Genomic DNA, 19072 nt, shown 5'->3' with positions numbered 1-19072 from the left:
GGCCCCCCCGCAGAGGAGCCACGGGAGGCGGTGGGAGCTGGGAAAGGTGCTGAATGGGAACAAAAGGTCCGCGGGGCGGCTGGCAGGGGTGAGCGGAGCCGGAGGCTTTCTGCTGACCCTGCTCTGGCTGCCCCGGCCCCGGCCTCCCCCCGCCACCCCCACTCGCTCCTGCCGACGTCAGCGCTTCCCGGCAGCGCTCCCAGGTAAAGGAGCCGGCTGGGAGGTGGAAAAGTCATTTCTGCCTCTGCTCCGGGTGCTTACGCCTCCACCAGCCCTGACCAAAGTCTCCTGGGGCAGAGTGGGTGCTCCTGCCTCGTCCCCAAGTGTCACTGCGGGGCCACGCGCCCTTTTCCCACGGTGCCAGGGCTGTGGTGAGGTATGGAGCGCGGCACAGGTTGGGTGGTGGCCATGGCGTGGGTGCTGTGTGCCCCTCCGCCTGTGCCCGCACCCCGCTGCGCTTGCCGGGGTGCCCGCAGGGCCGGTGGCCAGGGATGGAGGTGACCGGGGATGGAGGTGACCAGGGCTGGAGGTGGCCGGAGATGGAGGTGGCCGGAGACGGAGGTGGCTGGGGATGGAGGTGACCAGGGGTGGAGGTGGCTGGGAATGGAGGTGACCAGGGATGGAGGTGACCAGGGGTGGAGGTGACCAGGGGTGGAGGTGGTCGGAGATGGAGGTGGCCGGAGATGGAGGCGGCCGGGGATGGAGGTGGCTGGGGATGGAGGTGACCAGGGTGGAGGTGACCAGGGGTGGAGGCGGCCGGGGATGGAGGTGGCTGGGGATGGAAGTGACCAGGGATGGAGGTGACCAGGGATGGAGGTGGCCCTGCCCCGGTGACCCTGGCACTGCCAGCATTTGCCTCCGTGCTCCTGCTTGGCCAAATGCTGTTGCAACCGCAGGCAGCGGGGGCAAAGCCAGAGCCTGTGGGGCAAGGAGAGGGGCTACCAGGGGTCACCCCACTGGCCGTGGTCACCAACTGGGACGCGCTGGGGTCCCAGTAGCCACGCTGGAGGAAGGTGGGTGTGGGAGCAGCACGGTGACTTGCCCAGGGCCATGCAAGCAGGGCGGTGGCAGAGGTGGGACTGAGCCAGGGTGCTCAGCAGCAGGTTCCTGGGTGCCCCCGGCCTCGGCAGCGCGCCCGCCGCCGGCTGCCCAAGGGTTAACGAGAGTTTGCTGCTCCTGCAGACAATTAGTGACATCTTTGCTGACAACGCCACACTGAGCCGCTCGCCGCCTCCCCGGCAGCACCAGCCTGGCCGCCCCCGCGCCCCGCGCGGCCCCCGCACCACCGCCTGCCTTCACCGCCATGGCCCCGCCGTCCAGCCCGGCACCTCGCCCCGGCACCTCGCCCCGGCGGCTTTTCGGCAACGGCGGCACAATTGCAATCCCGAGCGGAGCAGCCGGCTCCCCTCGCTGCCCTCTGACCCGCTGTTGCTGTGGAAACTGCATCCCACGTAGGATTACGGAGCCTGAATCCGCAGGCTCCAAACTCCCCTCGAAATCCAGACGGCCACCGGGGTCCCCCCCCCCCCCCCCCGCCCCCGGCACGCCACGCCAGCCCCCCTGCCCACGGTGCTGCCCGCAGGGTGCCTGCCTGTGCCTGCCTGTGCCTGCTGGGGCGCAGGCTGGGTGCTGGAGGAGGTGGGAGCGGCGCTCCTGGGTCCCCTGGTTTGCACCCACCGGCCGGTGACACTGCCAAAGGTGCCACAGTGTCACCACGAGGCCGTCGGTGACCCCTGGTACCTCCGCTCCCCCGTGCCCGTTGGCTGAGCATCACCTCCCGGTGTGCCTGCATCCCGGAGGGGTGGGGAGAGGTGCGGGGCACCGGTGGGACCCCCCCACTACCACCAGCAGCCAAAAGCACCCCGGGGGAGGTGGGTCCACCCCAAGGACCCATCCCCAAACCATGTGCCTGTGGGCACCCAACGCCTCTGGGGCAGCAGCTGGAGCCGGGCACCCACCGGAGCCCCCCACATCCCTGGGGACGGGCAGCGCGGGTCCCCCAGGCCTGGGTGCCCACGCTGGGGGAAGGGGTGGGCATTGGGCAGAGCAGAGCCTGTTTGGGGAGCTCTGTGGGCTGGGTTTGTGTCTCAGCATCTCTCCCTGCCACCCGGGGAGGTAGGAGCTGAATTAATCGTGATCAATTAGTGCTGCTTGCAGTCCCCGGCTTCCTCCCTGCACCAGCTTTGTGCCGTCGCGCCCAGCGAGGGGGGCCCTGGCATCCCCAGCAGCACCCGGGCACCGTTGGGGACCACAGCCCCTCCAGACCCCCCTGGGATGGGGACAGGGGACAGGCAGGGCATCCCCCAACCCACGTGGACACCCGCAGCCATAGCAAACACCCATACCATAAAATTTGGCTGGGGTGATGGCTCGGGGCCGGGGAGGGGACACGTGAGCCCCTCTGCGCCCCTCTGCCAGGGCTGGAGCGGGATGATGGGGGGGGGGGGGGGGTGTCCCGAGCGAGTGGCCGGATCCTGCAGTATACTGCAGCAAATGCCCTGCAATCTGCATCCGAATGAATCCCACCTTCCTTCCCCCGCAACGTGCTGCCCTGGGCTACAGCTAATCTATTGTGCGCTGGGCTGCAGCCAGCACAAGCTGCAATACAGTAAATCCTTCTGCAGTATCCTGCAAGGGGACCGAGCCCAGCCGCAGCCGCTCGCCGCCTGCCAGACAAAGCCGGGGGGCCCGCCCGGGGACGGGGTGCAGGGGACGGGGACGCAGGAAGGTGACAGGCACCCCTGGCTTCGTGCGGGTGAAGCTGGGAGGATGTAGCCCCTGAGCAGGGTGGGAAGTTCCCCGGGGAGTTTTGGTAGCGCCGTGGCCTGTAGATCCCCCCTTGCCCCCCCAAATCCCCGCTGCGGGCCAGGGGGGGATGCTCCGTCCTCTGCCCCCCACCCTGCTCCATCCTCTGTCCCTAAACCCTGTCACCACCATGGTCCCCTCCAGGGTCCCGGTGTGACGCAGGGGTTTGCATCCCCGCCCTCTCCCCGTGCATGGTGCAACCTCCCTCCTGCCTCAGTTTCCCCACCGGTGCAGGGCCCGCCGAGCACCTCATCCCCCTCCCGCAAGCGGGCTCCGGCGCACGTGAGCCCCGCTGCCCTTTGCGGAGGGATTTTGCTTGGATACTGTTATTATCGTTATTATTACTATTATTATTATTATTATTATTGGGATGTCGGTGGGGCTCTGCGGCTCTGCCGGACCCGTCTTTGGAGAGCGAAGCATCCTTCAAAGGGAAGGCGCTCTGTCACCGCCCCACAGCAGCTGCGTTCTCCTCAATTAGAAGAGGTAATGAAGCAATTTATGGGCATCTACAAAGTGATGTGTGAGTGACAGGCTGTGTACGATCCGCGCCGGGGCTCTGCCGGCAAGTTGCGTTCTTCCAATTTTAATGGAAAGCTCCCTGGCGAGGGGGGAAAAAAAAAAAAAAAAATAGGTTTATCTATAGGTGTGTGTGTTCTGAGGCTCCTATGTGGCTGGATCAGGGATGCCGGTGGGTTGTGGTTGGGTGCGGGGAGAGCTGGGTGCTCTGATCCCCCGGAGCCCGGCCCCCCCCTCCCCGGGACACGCCGTGCCGCAGCCTGGCCCAGCCGCGGCTGTAACCGGAGCCGGGAGGGCAGCTGGGTGGGAGCGGAGCTGGGGGGCTGGGGCGGCGCAGGACGCCTGGGTGCTCTGGGAGAGTTGGCTGCAGCTCCCTGTTTCCATCCGCACCCCGGGCACAGCCCGCCCTGTTCCCTGCCTCAGTTTCCCCACGTGTATCTGTGCCCCCGCTGCCAGACCCCGGGCGCTTTCGCTCCGCTCGCACCTTCCTCGCACCTCCGGCTTTTTTTGGGGGCCACCATGGCCTCTCAAAGGGGAAGGGTGAATTGTGTTTTGGGGTCACCCGCTCTGGTCGGGGCAAAACCCAGCATGGCCCCCTGGCATGAGCTGTCAATGACCTCTTGCTTCTGCCGCTGCTGGGGTGTGGGATGGGGCTCTGCGGTGTCAGCCTGGCTGTATTGGGGGGCTAGGGGGTCCCTGCGCTGCGGGAGCCCATGGGTGCTGCCTGGGTGTCCGGCTGGGGCTGCCGGCGCCGCACGGCCGGGAGGGTGCGGGGGCACGGCGGTGCTTGGCGGTGCATTGTACCCCGGAGTGGGTGTGATCCTGCGGGTGCATGGGAGGTGGGTGCTGGACATCCGTGTGCCATCACACCTGCGTGTGTGTGCCTGTGTGCACCCACGTGTGCACCCACCTGTGTGCACGCCAGTGCCTGTGCATGTTCCTGTACCTGTGTGTGCACCTGCACCCATGTAGGTGCACGCGTGCGCCCGTACCCGTGCTCGTCTGCGTGGGTGCACCCACGTGTGCACCCATCTGTGCACATGCATGTTCCTATACATGTGTGCACCTGCACCCATGTAGGTGCACGCGTGCACCTGTACCCGTGCTTGTGTGCGTGGGTGCACCCGCCTGTGCGCAACCTTCCCCCCATGGGTGCACCCGCGTGTGCGCAATCCTCCCCCGTGGGTGCACCTGTGTGTACACAATGCTTCCCATGGGTGCACCCGTGGGTGCACAATCCTCCCACCCATGCATGTACACAATCCTCCCGTGTGTGCACAACCGCCTTGTGTACCTGCAGCCCCGTGCACATGCACGCCTGCACCCATACCTGTCGGTGGGTGCATCCCCTCTGTGCACCCTGTGTGCGGGGTGCCAGGCTGCCGGCGTGCCGGGGCAAGGGCGCGGGGAGGGGGGCAGCCCCACAAAAGTGGGGTTGCCCCCCTCCCCGCGCCCTTGCCCCGGCACGCCAGTGCTGGCATCGTCCCCAGTGGCTCCCACACCCCAGTTCGGCCCCAGTCGGCCCTGCACCGCACCGCATCTCCCAGGAAACAGGATCCGCAGCCAGGAGTTTCCGCTCAACTCATGTGTGCCTCCCACCAAAAAAAAAAAAAAGAAAGAAAAAAAAAAAAAAAAGAAAAAAAAAACCCACCCTGACACCAGCCCGGCCGTAAATCCTGCCCGGCCCATTCTGCTTTTCTTGTCTAGCCAGTTTCTAAAATTGGCCAAGCAAGCAACTGGCTGCTTTCCCCCTGCCCGGACCCCCCCCCGGTCCCCACCTGGCCACCCCGGTGCGGTGTCGGCACCGAATGGGTGCAGCGGTGATGCCGTGGGCACGGCCCATTGCACCTGGACCCCGCTGCCGCCATTCCCTGCGGTGGGGCTACAAGCGTGGGGGGGGGGGGGGGGAGCCGACGATGGTGATGATGGTGGGGGTATGAGTGGGTTGCTGGGTGACCCAGGACCTTGGCTGGCATATGGGTCAACATCCCCGCATCCCGACGGGCGCCCCTTTGCTACCCTGGGCAGCCCCCCAGCCTCCAGCGCCGGGGGAGCGTGGCTGTGCCGAGCGAGCCTTCGGCATGGGCACGCGTCCATCTGGCGCCTTCCAAATGTTACTGGCCTCGCAGGATCCCGGCCCCGCTTGGCGTTAACCCGCAGCGCACCGCGGCCTCGCAGCCGGCTGCGAACGGGGAGGAGGGGGAGCTGAGCATCGCCCCTGCACCCTCCCTCCCCACCCCCCCCAACCCTAGGGGTCCCCCAGCAGGGTGTTGGCGGGGGGGGGGGGTTGCAGAGCCACCCTGGGTGCTGCAGGCTGTGGGCAGGGGGTGGCGTGGGCAGGGGATGGAGCCCCCCTTCCGCGCCGGCGCGGCCGCGGGTGTTACATGACCCGGCATGGCCGGCGCTGGGCAGGGACGCACCGGGGCTGTGACTCATGCTGTGGCTATAACAGGGAGCCCGGAGAGGGGGGCCGCGGCCGTCTGCGCAGCCTCAGGCCTGCCGGTGCATTTTGGGGGGGGGGACACACACACGACACACCCCAGGGCACGCTCACCACGCTGGGGCAAATCACCCCACGGCACCGCCGGGAACAGCCATCGGACGGAGACGTGCGTGGAAAAATACCCGGCACCCCGAGGAGCCCCTGGCACCCCGAGGGATGGGTACTGGGGTGTCCCCCCAACCCCGGCAGGGAGAGGGCAGAGGAGGGGGCCAGGCTGGCTGCTCGCCTCCTGCGTCGGCTCGACGGGGCGGGGGAACAAAGCTGGCACCGAGGAAAGCAGCTAAATTTAGCCCGTTTCCCTGCTAGCTCTGAACTGCGGCTCTGGGCTCCAGCCGGCCGAGGTGCCACCGTCTCTGCAGTCCATCTGTCGAGCGGTTTCACCGCCCAACCTCCCCCGGTCCCCCCCCGGCCCCACCGCCACCTCCTGGCCCCCCCCCCCGCCGCCCCCCAGCCAGGGAGGGGGGTCAGACCCCTCTGGGGCCAAGGGGGTTGGAGCGGGAGAGGGGGGCTGCGTCCGCGCTGGATGATGCTGCTGGGGCTGGGGGTGTTTGGGCGTGGAGGGGAGCATGCCCCCCGCACCCATGTCCCCGGGCGGCTGCGCCCACCCAGGCCTGTGAGGAGGGGAGAGAGGGTCCGAGGGGAAATGGTTTCTTGCAGGGGGAGATGATTGCAGGGGAAAATGGTCGTTGCAGGAAGGTGGTCGTTGCAGGGAGGTGGTCGTTGCAGGGGAGGTGGTCGTTGCAGGAAGGTGGTCGTTGCAGGAAGGTGGTCGTTGCAGGGGAGGTGGTCGTTGCAGGAAGGTGGTCGTTGCAGGAAGGTGGTCGTTGCAGGAAGGTGGTCGTTGCAGGGAGGTGGTCGTTGCAGGGGAGGTGGTCGTTGCAGGAAGGTGGTCGTTGCAGGAAGGTGGTCGTTGCAGGAAGGTGGTCGTTGCAGGGGAGGTGGTCGTTGCAGGAAGGTGGTCGTTGCAGGGAAGGTGGTTCTTGCAGGGAAGATAGTCGTTGCAGGGAAGATGGTCCTTGGAGGGGAGATGGTGCTTGGAGGGGAGGTGGTTTCTTGCAGGGGAGATGGTTTCTTGCAGGGGAGATGGTCGTTGCAGGGGAGATGGTCCTTGCACGGGAGATGGTCATTGCAGGGGAGATGGTCCTTGCAGGGGAGATGGTTTCTTGCAACAGCGGTAATAGGGGCCTGAGCAGGCATCCCCATCCCCGCCCACCTCGAGGGCACCGTGACACGTTACGGGGCTGAGGGCTGAACCCATCAAGGGTCCCACCAGCTCCAGGACCACCAGGCCTGGAAGGTGCCACCAGCCAGGCTGGGGACTGTGCTGCAGGAGACCCCAGTGGCAGCAGCACACTGGGGCCAGGCCTGAGGGAAGGGCTGTGTCCCCCCACTCAGCGTCGTCCCCAGCAGTGTGGGGGCATCGGTGTCCCCGGGGTCCCTGCTTCCAGGGCCAGCCGGGATTTCGGCGCTGTTTTGGCAATGAGTTTCTCACCCTGCCTTGCTGCAGCGCCGGGTGGTCGGGGGGATGCCGAGGCCTGCAGGCACCCCCTGTTTATACCCAGCCGGTCCCAGAGCCCCCTCCCCAGTGCCAGGGCGGGTGCCTGAGCCTGCCCCGGGGACGTGGCACCCTGGGGTGCTGTGGGAGGGTGGCTCCCAGCCCCGGCTCTCCCTTGGGGCCATGTCTCCCAGGTCCGTTTGCCCCAGGCGCCAGCCAAGCCCTTCCCGGCAGCAGCATCTCCTGCGGCAGCACCATCTCCTCCCGCGGCAGCACCGCATCCCGGCACCGCGGTGGGGGGGACATGGTCCCCCACCAGCTCCCTCCTTGGGGTGGGACCCCAAAAAACCTCTCCTCTGGCGACCGACAACCCCGCGAGGGGAACCAGCAGCCGAGCAGCTCGGCTGGACCCGTTACCTAAAATGAAACCCAGGCGCCATCTGCTCCATCTCCTCGTTACCAGCGCGGCAGAGGGCAGGGCGGCGGGGGGACGTGGCCATGGACGGGTTCGAACCGCGGCGGGAGCGGGGTGACAACCGAAGGAGGGGTCAGGGCTGCCTGCAAGCACCCCGCACCCCTGTCTGCAAAGCACCCTGTGCCCCAGCACCCATCTGTGCCCACCCCTCTGGACCCCCGGCTCTTGCCCTGCTCCCAACTCATGCACCAGTGGCATCACAGGGTGGTGGGTCCCCGAGGCAGGGGGGTGCCCCGGGCAGGTTTCTAGGTGGGATCCCAAAGCACCCCTGGTGCCGATGGGTGCCCCCGTTCCAGAGGCGGGCAGCGCGGTGGCAGGGGATGCCCAGTGCATGGGGTGCAGGCAGGATGAGGTGCGGGGAGGAACAGGAGGGAGCAGAACCCGCGTGCTTTGGGGTGGGGGCCACGACGCCAAGGCGAGGGGAACGTGGAAGTCGGGGTGGCGTGGGCAAAGGCGGGGGGTCCTCCTGCCTGCCCGACCCCCCGCGTGGTGCAGGGAGGAGGTGGCCTGGGGGGGGCTGGCTGGGGAACACGGAAACCCTCGGAAAGCGCCTGCCAGGAAGCTGTCACTGGAGGGGATTTTCCATTGGTGTCAGCAGGCGCAGGACGGGCTCCGGGGGGACTCACGGGGTGGGGGGGGGGCCGGGTGCGTGTCAGCAAGGAAGGGGGGTACGGGAGCGTGCGAGGGGGCGCGGAGGGGACAGCAGTGGGGTGTGGGGGGGGGGTGTACAAAGGGAGGCACCTCCCCGGTGCCCCAGGCGTGTGTGTGTGCGTGCAAGGGAGCTGCACCTCCACTGTGCCCCCAGACGTGCGCGTGCGAGGGAGGAAAACCTCCGCCGTGCCCCGGTCGCGTGCGAGTGTGCGGGTGAGTGTGCAAGGGAGAGGCACCGCCACAGCCGCCCCAGGCTTGTGCAAGGGCGGACGCAGGAGCGGGACACCCCGTGATGCCACATCATGTGTGTCTGCAAAGGGGGGGGGGGGGGGGCACGTCTGCAGTGCCCCAGATGTGTTTGTGCACACGCAAGGGACAGCTGTGCACGCAGAACACGGGTGATGGGGGTACCCAGGGACCCCACCACACCCACGTGGGGGTATTTAGGGCCACCCCGATCCCTCCCGGCACCCCGCGGTGCTCAGGGACCTGGGAGGCAGCAGGGCGATGGGGAGGACCCCCCGTCCCCGGCGCTGCCGCCGCGGGCAGCTCGGCACGGTGCCCCGGCGGGGTGGGAGGCGGCAGGCCGGCGTGTCCCCATCTGTGTGGCGGCTGGGTCCCTGCCGCCTGCCTGTCTCCCGGTGGCATCTCCGGCCCCACCCTGACGTCTGGGTGGCCTCAGAGCCGGGCACCAAACCACGTCCGCGTCTTGCGGGGCCATCCCTCTGCCGCAAGCTGCCGCCACGCCGGTGCCAAGCGAGCCCTTCCATGCCCACCCCCCCCCTGCCAGCGCTGGGGGTCAGGGCCGGGTGCCAGCAGCCTCAGGGGACCTGGAAAGGAGGGGGGACAGCAGCCCGCGGTGCCCTCATGGTGCCACTTCTCCCACCCTGCAGCACCCCTGCCACCCAAGCAGGAGCCCCCCAGGAGCCTGTCCGGGGGTGGGGGGGCCCATGCCACTTGCCGCCAACCTCTGTCAAGCCTGAAACCGTTAAACTAATTAAAGCTTTGCAGCAGCAGGATTAAGCCCGGGCAGGGGAGGTGGCGAGCCCAGGTAGTCGATTAGTTCACCAGGCGAGGATATTGGATTTCTGCGAGGCGAGTCAGCAGTCTTCGGGGGCTGTTATCTTTGCAGGGCTGCGGGGTCAGGAGGTGGGAAGCGGAGGTGACTGCAATCTCGCCCGCTTCCCCCCCCCCCGCCCCGCATCAGCCCCCCCCCCCCCCCAGCCCCGCCGCAGCACCCGGCCTCGCCGCCTCTCCCCCACCCGCGGCGCCCATCTATCTCTCTTTCTCGTTTCGTTCCCTCCATCCCTCCTCGCTTGTGTGGTCTCGGCTGGTGTTTTGTAACCAGCGAAGAGAGGGGAAAAAAAAAAAAAAAAAAAAAAAAAAAAGAGAGAGAAAAAAAAAATTTTGAAAAAAAAAAAGGGGAAAAAAAAAAAAAAAAAAAAAAAAGAAGGAAAAAGGCCCTACCCCTGGCGAGCAAGCCAGGAATGGCGAAGTCCGGAGAGCCTAATGCGAAACATGTGGCGGCTGCCTGGGGCTGAGCAGGGAGGTGAAAGTGAGCGCGGCGGCGCGGCGAGCATCCCGGCGCGCCCGGCTCCCCCACCGCAGCCCCCTCCCCACCACCCGGGCTCCCGTCCTGCGCCCCATGGCGTGGGTGGGTGGTGGGGTGGGGATGGTGGGTGCTGCCTGGCCCTGTGGTGTGGTGGGTGCTAGGTGAGGGGCGCAGGTGGTGGTCGCTGTGGGGGGTGGCCGGATGGCGGTGGTTCGGTTGGGGTGACGGAGGAGCGCTGGCACGGCATGGGGAGCGTCCCCCACCTTGTCACCGGACACGTGGCCCCACTGGGGGTGGCAGCGGGTCCGAGGGCAGGAGCCTGATGCCGGCCAGCGTGGGGTAAGAGCCGGCTGGACGGGCAGGGCAGGGGGGACATGCCCAGCGCCTCTGGCACCCATGGGTGCACACCAGTGGGTGCCATGCACCCCGTTGGGGACCCCATGGGCATCCCACAGGGTTTGCCAATACATCCGCAGCTCTGAGCGCCATGGACACGCAGGGTGGGGGGACACCAGCGCAGAGATGGGGGGGCCGCGCCCCACGCCCCGTGCCGCCCCGGTCCTCCCCGTCGAGCCGTGCGCAGCGTGTGCGGCAGGGACCGGCTCCCAGCGGCTGTTCTGGAAAACCTCCCGTTTGCTTCCTTCCTGCCCGCCTCCCCTCCAACAGCTCTCCGGGCACATTAGCAGCTTCATCAGAGACTAGACCGGTCTTTCTAGCACATATTTTCCTGCTCCACATTGCCCTTGGCGTAACTCTACACCGTGCAGGCAACACGGCGGCGTTTGCCGGAGAGGTGCCCGCATCTCCTCCGTGCCAGCGCTGCGCCCAAAGGCTGGTGGGGAGACGGGGAAGGGAGGGGGGGGGGGGAAGGATGCGGATGGACTGACAGGTTTGAATTCTCTTTCCCTGCCTTGTTGATAAGTTGTCACGCTAATCCAGACACCGGGAAGAGCCTGGATCACGCCGAGCGGCTGCGTGTGTGTGTCTGCGGGTGTGTGCTGGGGGAGGGAGCCAACAGGCAGGGATTCACACGCTGCTCCGGAGCGGGGGGGAACAGGCGGACACGCAGGCACGGGGGGACCGCGATGGGTTGGGGGGTTCTGCCGTGCACCCCTGTGCCGGATGAGCAGCTGCTTTGGGTGCCTGGAGCCCCAGCACGCCAGTGTCACACGGGGGAGCCGGGGCAACATGTGTGCAACATGCACATCCGTGTGGACATGCACACATGCGCCCGCAGCCTGGCGGGGAGATGCCCTGCCTCGGGTGGGCAGCCCCCGGCTCAAGGCACGGCCATGGCGGGGAGGAAAGGGATATCCTGCCCCAAAATACCACCCCGTGCCCGGGCATCCCATGATGGGCCCCATCCTGTGGGGCGGAGGGGACAGCGCTGGTCCCTGGGTGTCCCCGTGGGCTGTGGCTTTGAGGGGGAGGCGTGAACAGGGGGCACGCAGCGTGCCCAGCCCTGCGGGCACCCACGCCAGCCCAGGGCAGGGGGTGCTCCCTGGGGAGGGGGGCCCCTGGGCTGACATGGGGGGGGGTCTCTATGCTTGCTCAAGCAGATGGGAGCTCGGTCGCCTGCCAGCCCGTCGCACTGGAGAACGGTGCCAGCCCGCCAGCCGAGTGGTTCCCGCGTGCCCAGGGCTCCGGCCCCCGCCAGCCCGGCAGCGACGGCGACGGCAGGAGCTTCAAAGTGAACCTGCACTGCAAGCACCCGCGGCCCAGGTACCCCGGGGGGGCCCTCGCCCCGGGAATGGGGAGCGGGGGCTGCACCGGGAGGTGTGGGGGGGTGGAAGCAATTTTTGCTGCCTCTTGCTCTGCCTGTCCCTGCCTTGGTGGGAGTGGGGGGCTGCAAAGCATCCCTGGGGATGGCGGCGGGGGGCTCCACGGCTTTGCAAAGCCCTTGGCTGGGGGGGAGGGGGCAAAGAGGGGTGCCTGCAGCCCCCCGTGGGGTGCAGCAAAGCATCCCTGGGGATGGCGGAGGGGGGGCTCCGCAGCTTTGCTAAGCCCTTGGCTGGGGGGGAGGGGGGCAAAGAGGGATGCCTGCAGCCCCCCGTGGGGTGCAGGGTGGGCTGTGCAGTCGGCGCATGGGCCCCGTGCCAGGTGCCGGGCCCCCCTACGCACCCGTGGGTGCTTGTGCAACACAACCCCACGCAGACCTCGCTTGTACCCTCATTGCCAGCGAGGGGAAACTGAGGCAAACACAATGCGGGGAGGTGCCCGGGGGCTGCTGGCACCGGGCAATCTCACCTCGGGGCGGGGAGGGGCGGGGGGCAGCAGCTGTGCGTGGGGTGTCCACGCGTGGGTGGGAAGGCAGGGGAGGCGGGCCGGAACATGCTGAGCCACCTCCGCGGGCAAAGAACTTCCCAACCACCCCCCACCCCACCCCCCCCCCCCGCGGTCTGTCTGTCTGTCTGTCCGGCCGGGCCGGGGCGCTGGGCGGCGGGGGGGCGGCGGGGGCCGGGCCGGGGCGGCGGGCGGAGCGCGGCTCGCCGGGGACACCTAGCGGCAGCGCGGCCGTAGGGCCCCCGCCTCGCCCCCCCCGCCCCGGGCAGCCCCCCAGACCCCCCTCCCTCTCCCCAGCGCCCCGGCCCCGTGGAGGGGTTGATGGGGTGGGGTAGGGGGGGTAAACGTGTCCCCTCTGTCCCCCAGATCGGAGGCAGCCTCCCTCCCCCGCCCCCCCCCCGCCCCTTCCCCGGCCCTGCCCCGCTCGCAGCCCCGACGCCAGGGTGATGGGCGGGCGCTGCCCTCTCGGCTGTGGGAGTTCGGGAGGATCGGCCCCTGGTATGTCCCTTGTAGGGACTGGTGCTGTGAAGAAGCCGTGGGTGCGGTGGGCACCCAGGTGTCCCCCCTGCCCCAACTCGGGGCTAACCCTCTGCACCCCTTCCTTTGCAGAGAGCTCAAGTGCAATAGCAGGAGCAGCAGCAAAGCCGAGGGTAAGTCCCAGCCCCGCGACACCCCCGGACCCCCCAGCCCTGCCCCACGGGGGGACAGGGCAGTCCAGACCCCCACGGGCACCAGCCACCCCGCTTTCCCTTGGAGGTGGCTCCGCGCCGGGGCGAGCCGGGGGCTGGCACGGGTGGTCCTGCCGTGGGGAGGGCATCCAGCCCCCCCTGAACAGGGGAGGGGGCCGGACCCCATTTCCCCACCACTGCAGTGGGCAAGGGAGGAGGCGGGGGGGTGGCAGGGGCAGGTTCCCACGGTGCCAACCGGGTCCTGGCGGGGGCAGGGATGAGCCGGGCGGGCGAATGCGGGTACCCCCTCTCCGAGGGTGGGGGGGATGGAGCAAGGCACTGCCGGCTGCTTTCGGCCAGCGGTGCCCTCGGAGCCTCATTGTCCCCCTCTCTGCCCCACGCAGGTCCCGGTCTCACCTTCCCCGACCCCCATGTCAGCAACTGCTCGGCCAAGCGGCACGCGGGGGAGGAGGAGGTCAGGATGCGCGTGAAGCCCCCGGGCCCAGTGGTAACAACCAGCGTTGTGCGCGGCTCGCCCGACTACGTCCGAGAGCCCAAGTTCTACCCGCCGGGGCACCCGGCGCAGCGACCCCCGGCCTGCCCGGCGGAAAAGGCCTTATCCTGCAGCGTGCTGAGCTTCCCTGAGGGCTCGTGCCCTGCGCTCGGCCGGGAGCACCAGGCAGGCTCGCTGCTGCACGGCGACCCGGCCGACCGGTGCCAGAGCGTGCACGGGGGCACCAAGGCGGCGGAGGACTTGCTGGGCTGTGCCGGTGAGCCCCGGATCCTGGGGGGCAGCGCGGAGGAGGCAGCCGCCCGCGATCGGGCGCCTAAAACCTTCCCCAACGCGACGCTGGCCTCGGGCCGCTGCAACGTCGACAGCATCCTCGCCTTGCTCCGTAGCAAGTGCGGCAACGGGCACATCAACCTCCACCCCGTGGTGCAGCTCATCGACATCATGAAGGACCTCAACCGCCTCTCCGAGGACCTCAAGAGCAGCGGGGTGCACCTGGACTGCGGCAGCCTCCGCGGCGGCAGCGGCGGTGGCCACGAGGACAGCCGCCTCTTGCCCGCCGACCGTGACCTCCAGTACAGCTTCTTCTCCTCGCCCTCCCTGGCCAACAGCATCCGCAGCCCCGAGGAACGGGGGGTGCTTTGCAAAACCGAGCCGCCGCGGCATCCCCGGCCCCCGGCCCGCGATGGAGAAGCCGATGGCGGCGGGGGGAGCACCCCGCAGCCCCCCGGCCACAGCGTGGGTGTGGGGGGGGCCTCCAAAGCACCGGCGGAGGAAGCCGGTTGCTCCCAGCCTGACGCCGGTGATTACTCGGACCTGGCCGAGGCGGACATCCTGAACGAACTGGCCTCCCTGGCGTGCCCGGGGACGCAGCTGCTGGAGTCGCAGGCGATGGAGCCGCAGCCCCAGTTGCTGCCAGCCCAAGAGTTGGACTCCCAGTCCCGACTGCTTGATTCCCAGTCCCTCGAGTCGCAGCCCCAGCTGCTCGATTCGCAGAGCCTGGAACCACTGCCGGAGTCACTGGAGCTGCAAAACCTGGAACCGTTGGGATTGCAATCGCTGGAGCCGCTCTCCGAGTCGCTGGAGCTGCAGTCTCTGGAGCCCCTGTCCGAGTCGCTGGAGCTGCAGTCGCTGGAGCCGCTGGCGGAGCCGCTGGGGCTGCAGACGCTGGAGCCGCTGCCCGGGGCCCTGGAGCCGCCGCTGCTGGACGCGCGGGCCCCGCTGCTGCCCGCCGAGCCCTCGCTGCTGGAGGCGCAGCCGCTGGGACCCGTGTCGGAGCTGCTGGAGGCGCAGGCGGGCGCTGGGGACCCACTGCGGCCCCACGGGCTGCAGCCCCGGCTAGGGGGGTGTCCCTTGGGCAGCGTGGTAAAGCGGGGCCCCTGCGGGGGCCGGGGAGCTGGGCGGTGCGGTGAGGACCACCGCAAGTACGCCCTGCGCCGGACAGACAAGCCAAAGATGCTGTGCCGCCGGAGGAGGGCAGGGCGAGGGCGCCGGGCGGACATCACCCCTGAAAGCCGCGTCTTGTCCCCCCTCGCCCTGCCCGCCGAGGTGCCCCCCGGGCCCGAGGAGCCCGGCGCCCCGCTACTGGCCCCCCCGCCGCCACCCCCCACCGCTCTGGACCCCGACGAGGTGCCCAAGGCCCCCACGACGGGGAAGAAGAGCAAGTGCCGGGGGGTGAGGAAGATGGTGGTGAAGATGGCCAAGATCCCCGTGTCCCTGGGGAGGAGGAACAAGACCACCTACAAGGTGTCATCGCTCAGCAGCAACCTGAACCTGGAGGGCAAGGAGCTGGCGGCCAGTAGCTCCATGGAGCCCACGCCGCTGCTCAAGATGAAGAACAACGGGCGCAACGTGGTGGTGGTCTTTCCCCCCGGCGAGATGCCCATCATTCTGAAACGTAAACGGGGCAGGCCTCCCAAGAACCTGCTGCTGGGCCAAACCAAGCCCAAGGAGCCCGCCCCGGAGGTGAAGAAGAGGAGGAGGAGGAAGCAGAAGCTGGCTTCACCCCAGCCCTCCTACATCGCCGACACCAACGACAGCAAGGCCGACTACTCGGACGTGCTGGCCAAGCTGGCCTTCCTCAACCGGCAGAGCCAGTGCTCGGGGCGCTGCTCGCCGCCCCGCTGCTGGACCCCCAGCGAGCCCGAGTCCATCCACCAAGCCCCCGACACCCAGAGCATCTCCCACTTCTTGCACCGCGTCCAGGGCTTCCGCCGGCGCGGCGGCAAGGCGGGGGGCTTCGGCGGGCGCGGGGGGGGCCACGCCGCCCGTGCCGCCCGTTGCTCCTTCAGCGATTTCTTCGAGGGCATCGGGAAGAAGAAGAAAGCCCCCGCCGCCCTCCACGCCGACACCGTGCACCCGCGCAAGCGGGGCCGGCCGGAGCCCGACCCCGTGGGCAAACCCAAACGAAAGCGACGGGCCCGCAAGAACGGGGCACTCTTCCCCGAGCCCAACCCCGGGCAGAGCTTCGGCGACGGCCCTGCCGAGTGGGCCGGGGGGGAGAAGGGCAGCCCCTGGGCCCCCCACCACGGCCACCCCGGCAGCCAGGCCGGCCGCAATGGCGGCTACCAAGGGGCCGAGGCGAGGCCCTTCCATGCCGCAGGGCTGGAGTCGGGCTCCTCCGGCCGGGCTGGCTTCTACGCCGGGAGCGCGCCGTCCTCGCAGACGGAGGCCGGCCCGGAGAGGCACAGCCTCTTCACCGGCTACTTCCGCTCCTTGCTGGACTCGGACGACTCCTCCGACCTGCTGGACTTCGCCCTCTCGGCCTCCCGCTCCGAGTCCCGCAAGTCAGCGGCCGCCTACACGGCCCCCCCGGCCGCCCTGCCGGGCCAGCGGGGCCTGGCCGCCTACCCGGCCCGGGGCGGCAAGGTGGCTGCGGCAACCCCCGGTGCCGAGGCCGCCTTCCACGCGGCGATGCAGGGCCGGCCGGCCTTCCCGCCTGGCCGTGCCGCCACCGCCGCCGGCTACGGGGTGGCCCAAGGGTCGTCGGAGTGTCGGGGTGCCGAGGTCTTTCCCAAGCTGGTGCCACCCTCGGCCGTCTCCCGGTCACCTACGGCTCACCCGGCGGCCAGCGGCACCCCCGGCTACTCCCCGTACGGCAGCTACGGCGCCGGGCAGAGCGTGGCACCCGCCAGCGTCTTCCCGCCGGGGAAGCAGTACCCGGCGGCCCAGGACTGCCCCAACAGCAAGGACTGCAGCTTCGCCTACGGCAGCGGCAGCAGCCTCCCGTCCTCCCCCAGCAGCGCCCACAGCGCCGGTTACGCGCCGCAGACGGCCGGTCCCAGTCTGCCACTGGGCAAAGCCGCCTTCTTCAACAGCGCCGAGCAAGGGGGGCAGTTCTCCAGCGCGGCGCACACCCCGTTACGCTGCGACAGCCGGGCCAGCACCGTCTCGCCCGGCGGCTACATGGTGCCCAAGGGTTCGGCCTCCTTCCAACCTTCGCCCGAAAATTGCCGGCAGTTCCCCAGCGCTGCGCCGTGGGCTTTCCGGCAAGGCTACGGTGGGTTGGACTGGAGCTCGGAGGCCTTCAGCCAGCTCTACAACCCGGGCTTTGAGTGCCACCTCAACGAGCCCAACGTCATCCTGGACATCTCCAACTACACCCCGCAGAAAGCCAAGCAGCAGACGGTCTCGGAGACCTTCTCCGAGTCCTCCTCCGACAGCACCCAGTTCAACCAGCCGGCTGGCTACCGGCGCGCCAACAGCGAGGCCTCCTCCAGCGAGGGCCAGTCCAGTCTCTCCAGCCTGGAGAAGCTGATGATGGACTGGAACGAGGCATCCTCTGCCCCGGGCTACAACTGGAACCAGAGCGTCCTCTTCCAGAGCAACTCCAAGCCCGGTAGGGGCCGACGGAAGAAGGTAGACATGTTCGACACCTCCCACCTGAACTTCTCCTCCTCTTCCTCCTCCTCCTCCGTGTACCCCTCCAAGAGGAGCACGGGACCCCGGCAGCCCCGGGGGTCCCGGGGGGCTTGTGCCTCCAAGAAGGAGAGGGGGACGGGCAAGGCCAAGTTCCCCACCAAGTCGCAGGCGGTCAACCCCCTCTTCCAGGAGAGCACGGACCTGGGCTTGGACTACTACAGCGGGGACAGCAGCATGTCCCCCCTGCCGTCCCAGTCCCGGGGCTTCGGGGTGGGCGAGCGGGACCCCTGCGACTACGCCGGCCCCTACTCCATGAACCCTTCCACCCCTTCGGACGGGACCTTCGTCCAGGGCTTTCAGAGCGACTCCCCCGGTTTGGGGCAGCCGGATTTGGAGAGCAAGCACTTCCCTGCCCTCCCGCACCAGCTGGCAGCCCCCGGCCAGCAGACTGTCTTCGAGGCCGGCTTGCAGAAAGCCTTCTCGCCCAACTGCTCCCCAACCTTGGCCTTCAAGGAGGACCTACGGGCGGGCGACATCCGCAAGCTGCCCGCCTGCGACTCGCTCAAACACAGCATGCAGGGGGGGGCCCTGCCGCACGCCCCCCACCTGCCTTGCCGCGATCTCCCCATGCCTCAACCGCACTACGACTCCCCCAGTTGCAAAAACCCCCCGTACTGGTATTCCCCCAACGCCAGCACCCGTAGCCCCTCGTACGACGGCAAAGCGGGGGCCGGTATGCTGGTGGACTTCATGGGCAGGACGGACCCCCCGTGTCTCAACCCCCACTTGAGCAGCCCGAGCGGCACCCACCCCTCCAAGGGCGAGAAGGAGCCCTTGGAGATGTCCCGGGCTCACCACCGAGGACCCTACGCTTGTCCCTTGATCAATGACTTGAACATCTCCCCCGTACCGAGAGACTCAATGCTGCAGCTGCAGGACAACTACAGGTACCCCAGTTTTGCACCCCAAGGGCACCCCGTCATGGCCCCCACCCAGAAGAGCGGGTTTTTGGGACCCATGGTAGAGCAACAACACCCCGAGGACACTTTTACGGTCACCTCATTGTAGTGTCTGCTGACGTGCCAACCGGACAACGAGGTTTTGTTACAGGGTAGGTGGGGGAGCCCCTCGGGGTGAGGGGTGGGGGGGGCAGGGGGGGGACAGGGCACCCCCGGGCCCTTCTCATCGTGTCCCCCCCCTCCGTGTTGTGTTTCTCTTTCAGAGGTAATTTAGCCAGCACTTTTTTCTGGAACACTTTTCAAGTTCTGTATTTAACTGGGATTGGAACCGTTTGTTTGTTTTCTAAAAAAAAAAAAAAAAAAAAAAAAAAAAAGAAGGAAAAAAAAGGAAAAAAAGGAAAAAAAAAAGTTAAAAAAACGAAAGGAAAAAAAAAAAAATAACGGACAAAGAGAGAAAAACCCCGTTTTTCCCCCCTCCGCACTCAAACCCGCTCCGCCTGCCAACCGCCTGGCTCTGCTTTCCGGACTGCCGCCCCCCCCCTCCCGCCCCGCAACAGGACAATCGGACGGACGGACGGACGGACGGATGGACGGCGCCGACCCCCGCCGAGCCCAGGGCAGGGGTGCAGGCAGGGAGGGCAGGCAGGCTGGGCAGGAGGCGGCCGCGGGGCCTGGGGGTCAGCGGCTGGGTGCCCCCTGCCCGCAGCCCCCTCGGGGTGGGGGGGGTCTGGTTGGGGGTTGTTTTGTTTTTTCTTTTCCCTCCCCCTCCGCTCGCTTGCCGGGGGTGCTT

At 68.2% G+C, this 19072-nt stretch overlaps 1 protein-coding gene across 1 annotated transcript in view; it reads left to right on the top strand.

The window, feature by feature from the left end:
• The window catches only part of AHDC1 (AT-hook DNA binding motif containing 1), a 52521-nt gene extending 33798 nt beyond the window's left edge, over positions 1 to 18723 (top strand). Inside the window, exons 2-5 of the mRNA XM_075173551.1 lie at positions 11560 to 11722; positions 12893 to 12933; positions 13356 to 18434; positions 18546 to 18723. Of these exons, the coding sequence (XP_075029652.1) occupies positions 11560 to 11722; positions 12893 to 12933; positions 13356 to 18391 (5240 nt within the window). The 3' untranslated portion in view covers positions 18392 to 18434; positions 18546 to 18723. The remainder of the gene's footprint in view (positions 1 to 11559; positions 11723 to 12892; positions 12934 to 13355; positions 18435 to 18545) is intronic.
• Positions 18724 to 19072: the final 349 nt, after the last annotated feature.

The sequence above is a fragment of the Calonectris borealis genome, chromosome 25, assembly GCF_964195595.1.
Source record: "Calonectris borealis chromosome 25, bCalBor7.hap1.2, whole genome shotgun sequence".
NCBI classification, from domain to species: Eukaryota; Metazoa; Chordata; class Aves; order Procellariiformes; family Procellariidae; genus Calonectris; species Calonectris borealis.
Note: the sequence above shows the minus strand (reverse complement) of the source record. Positions and strands in the feature narration are given on the sequence as shown.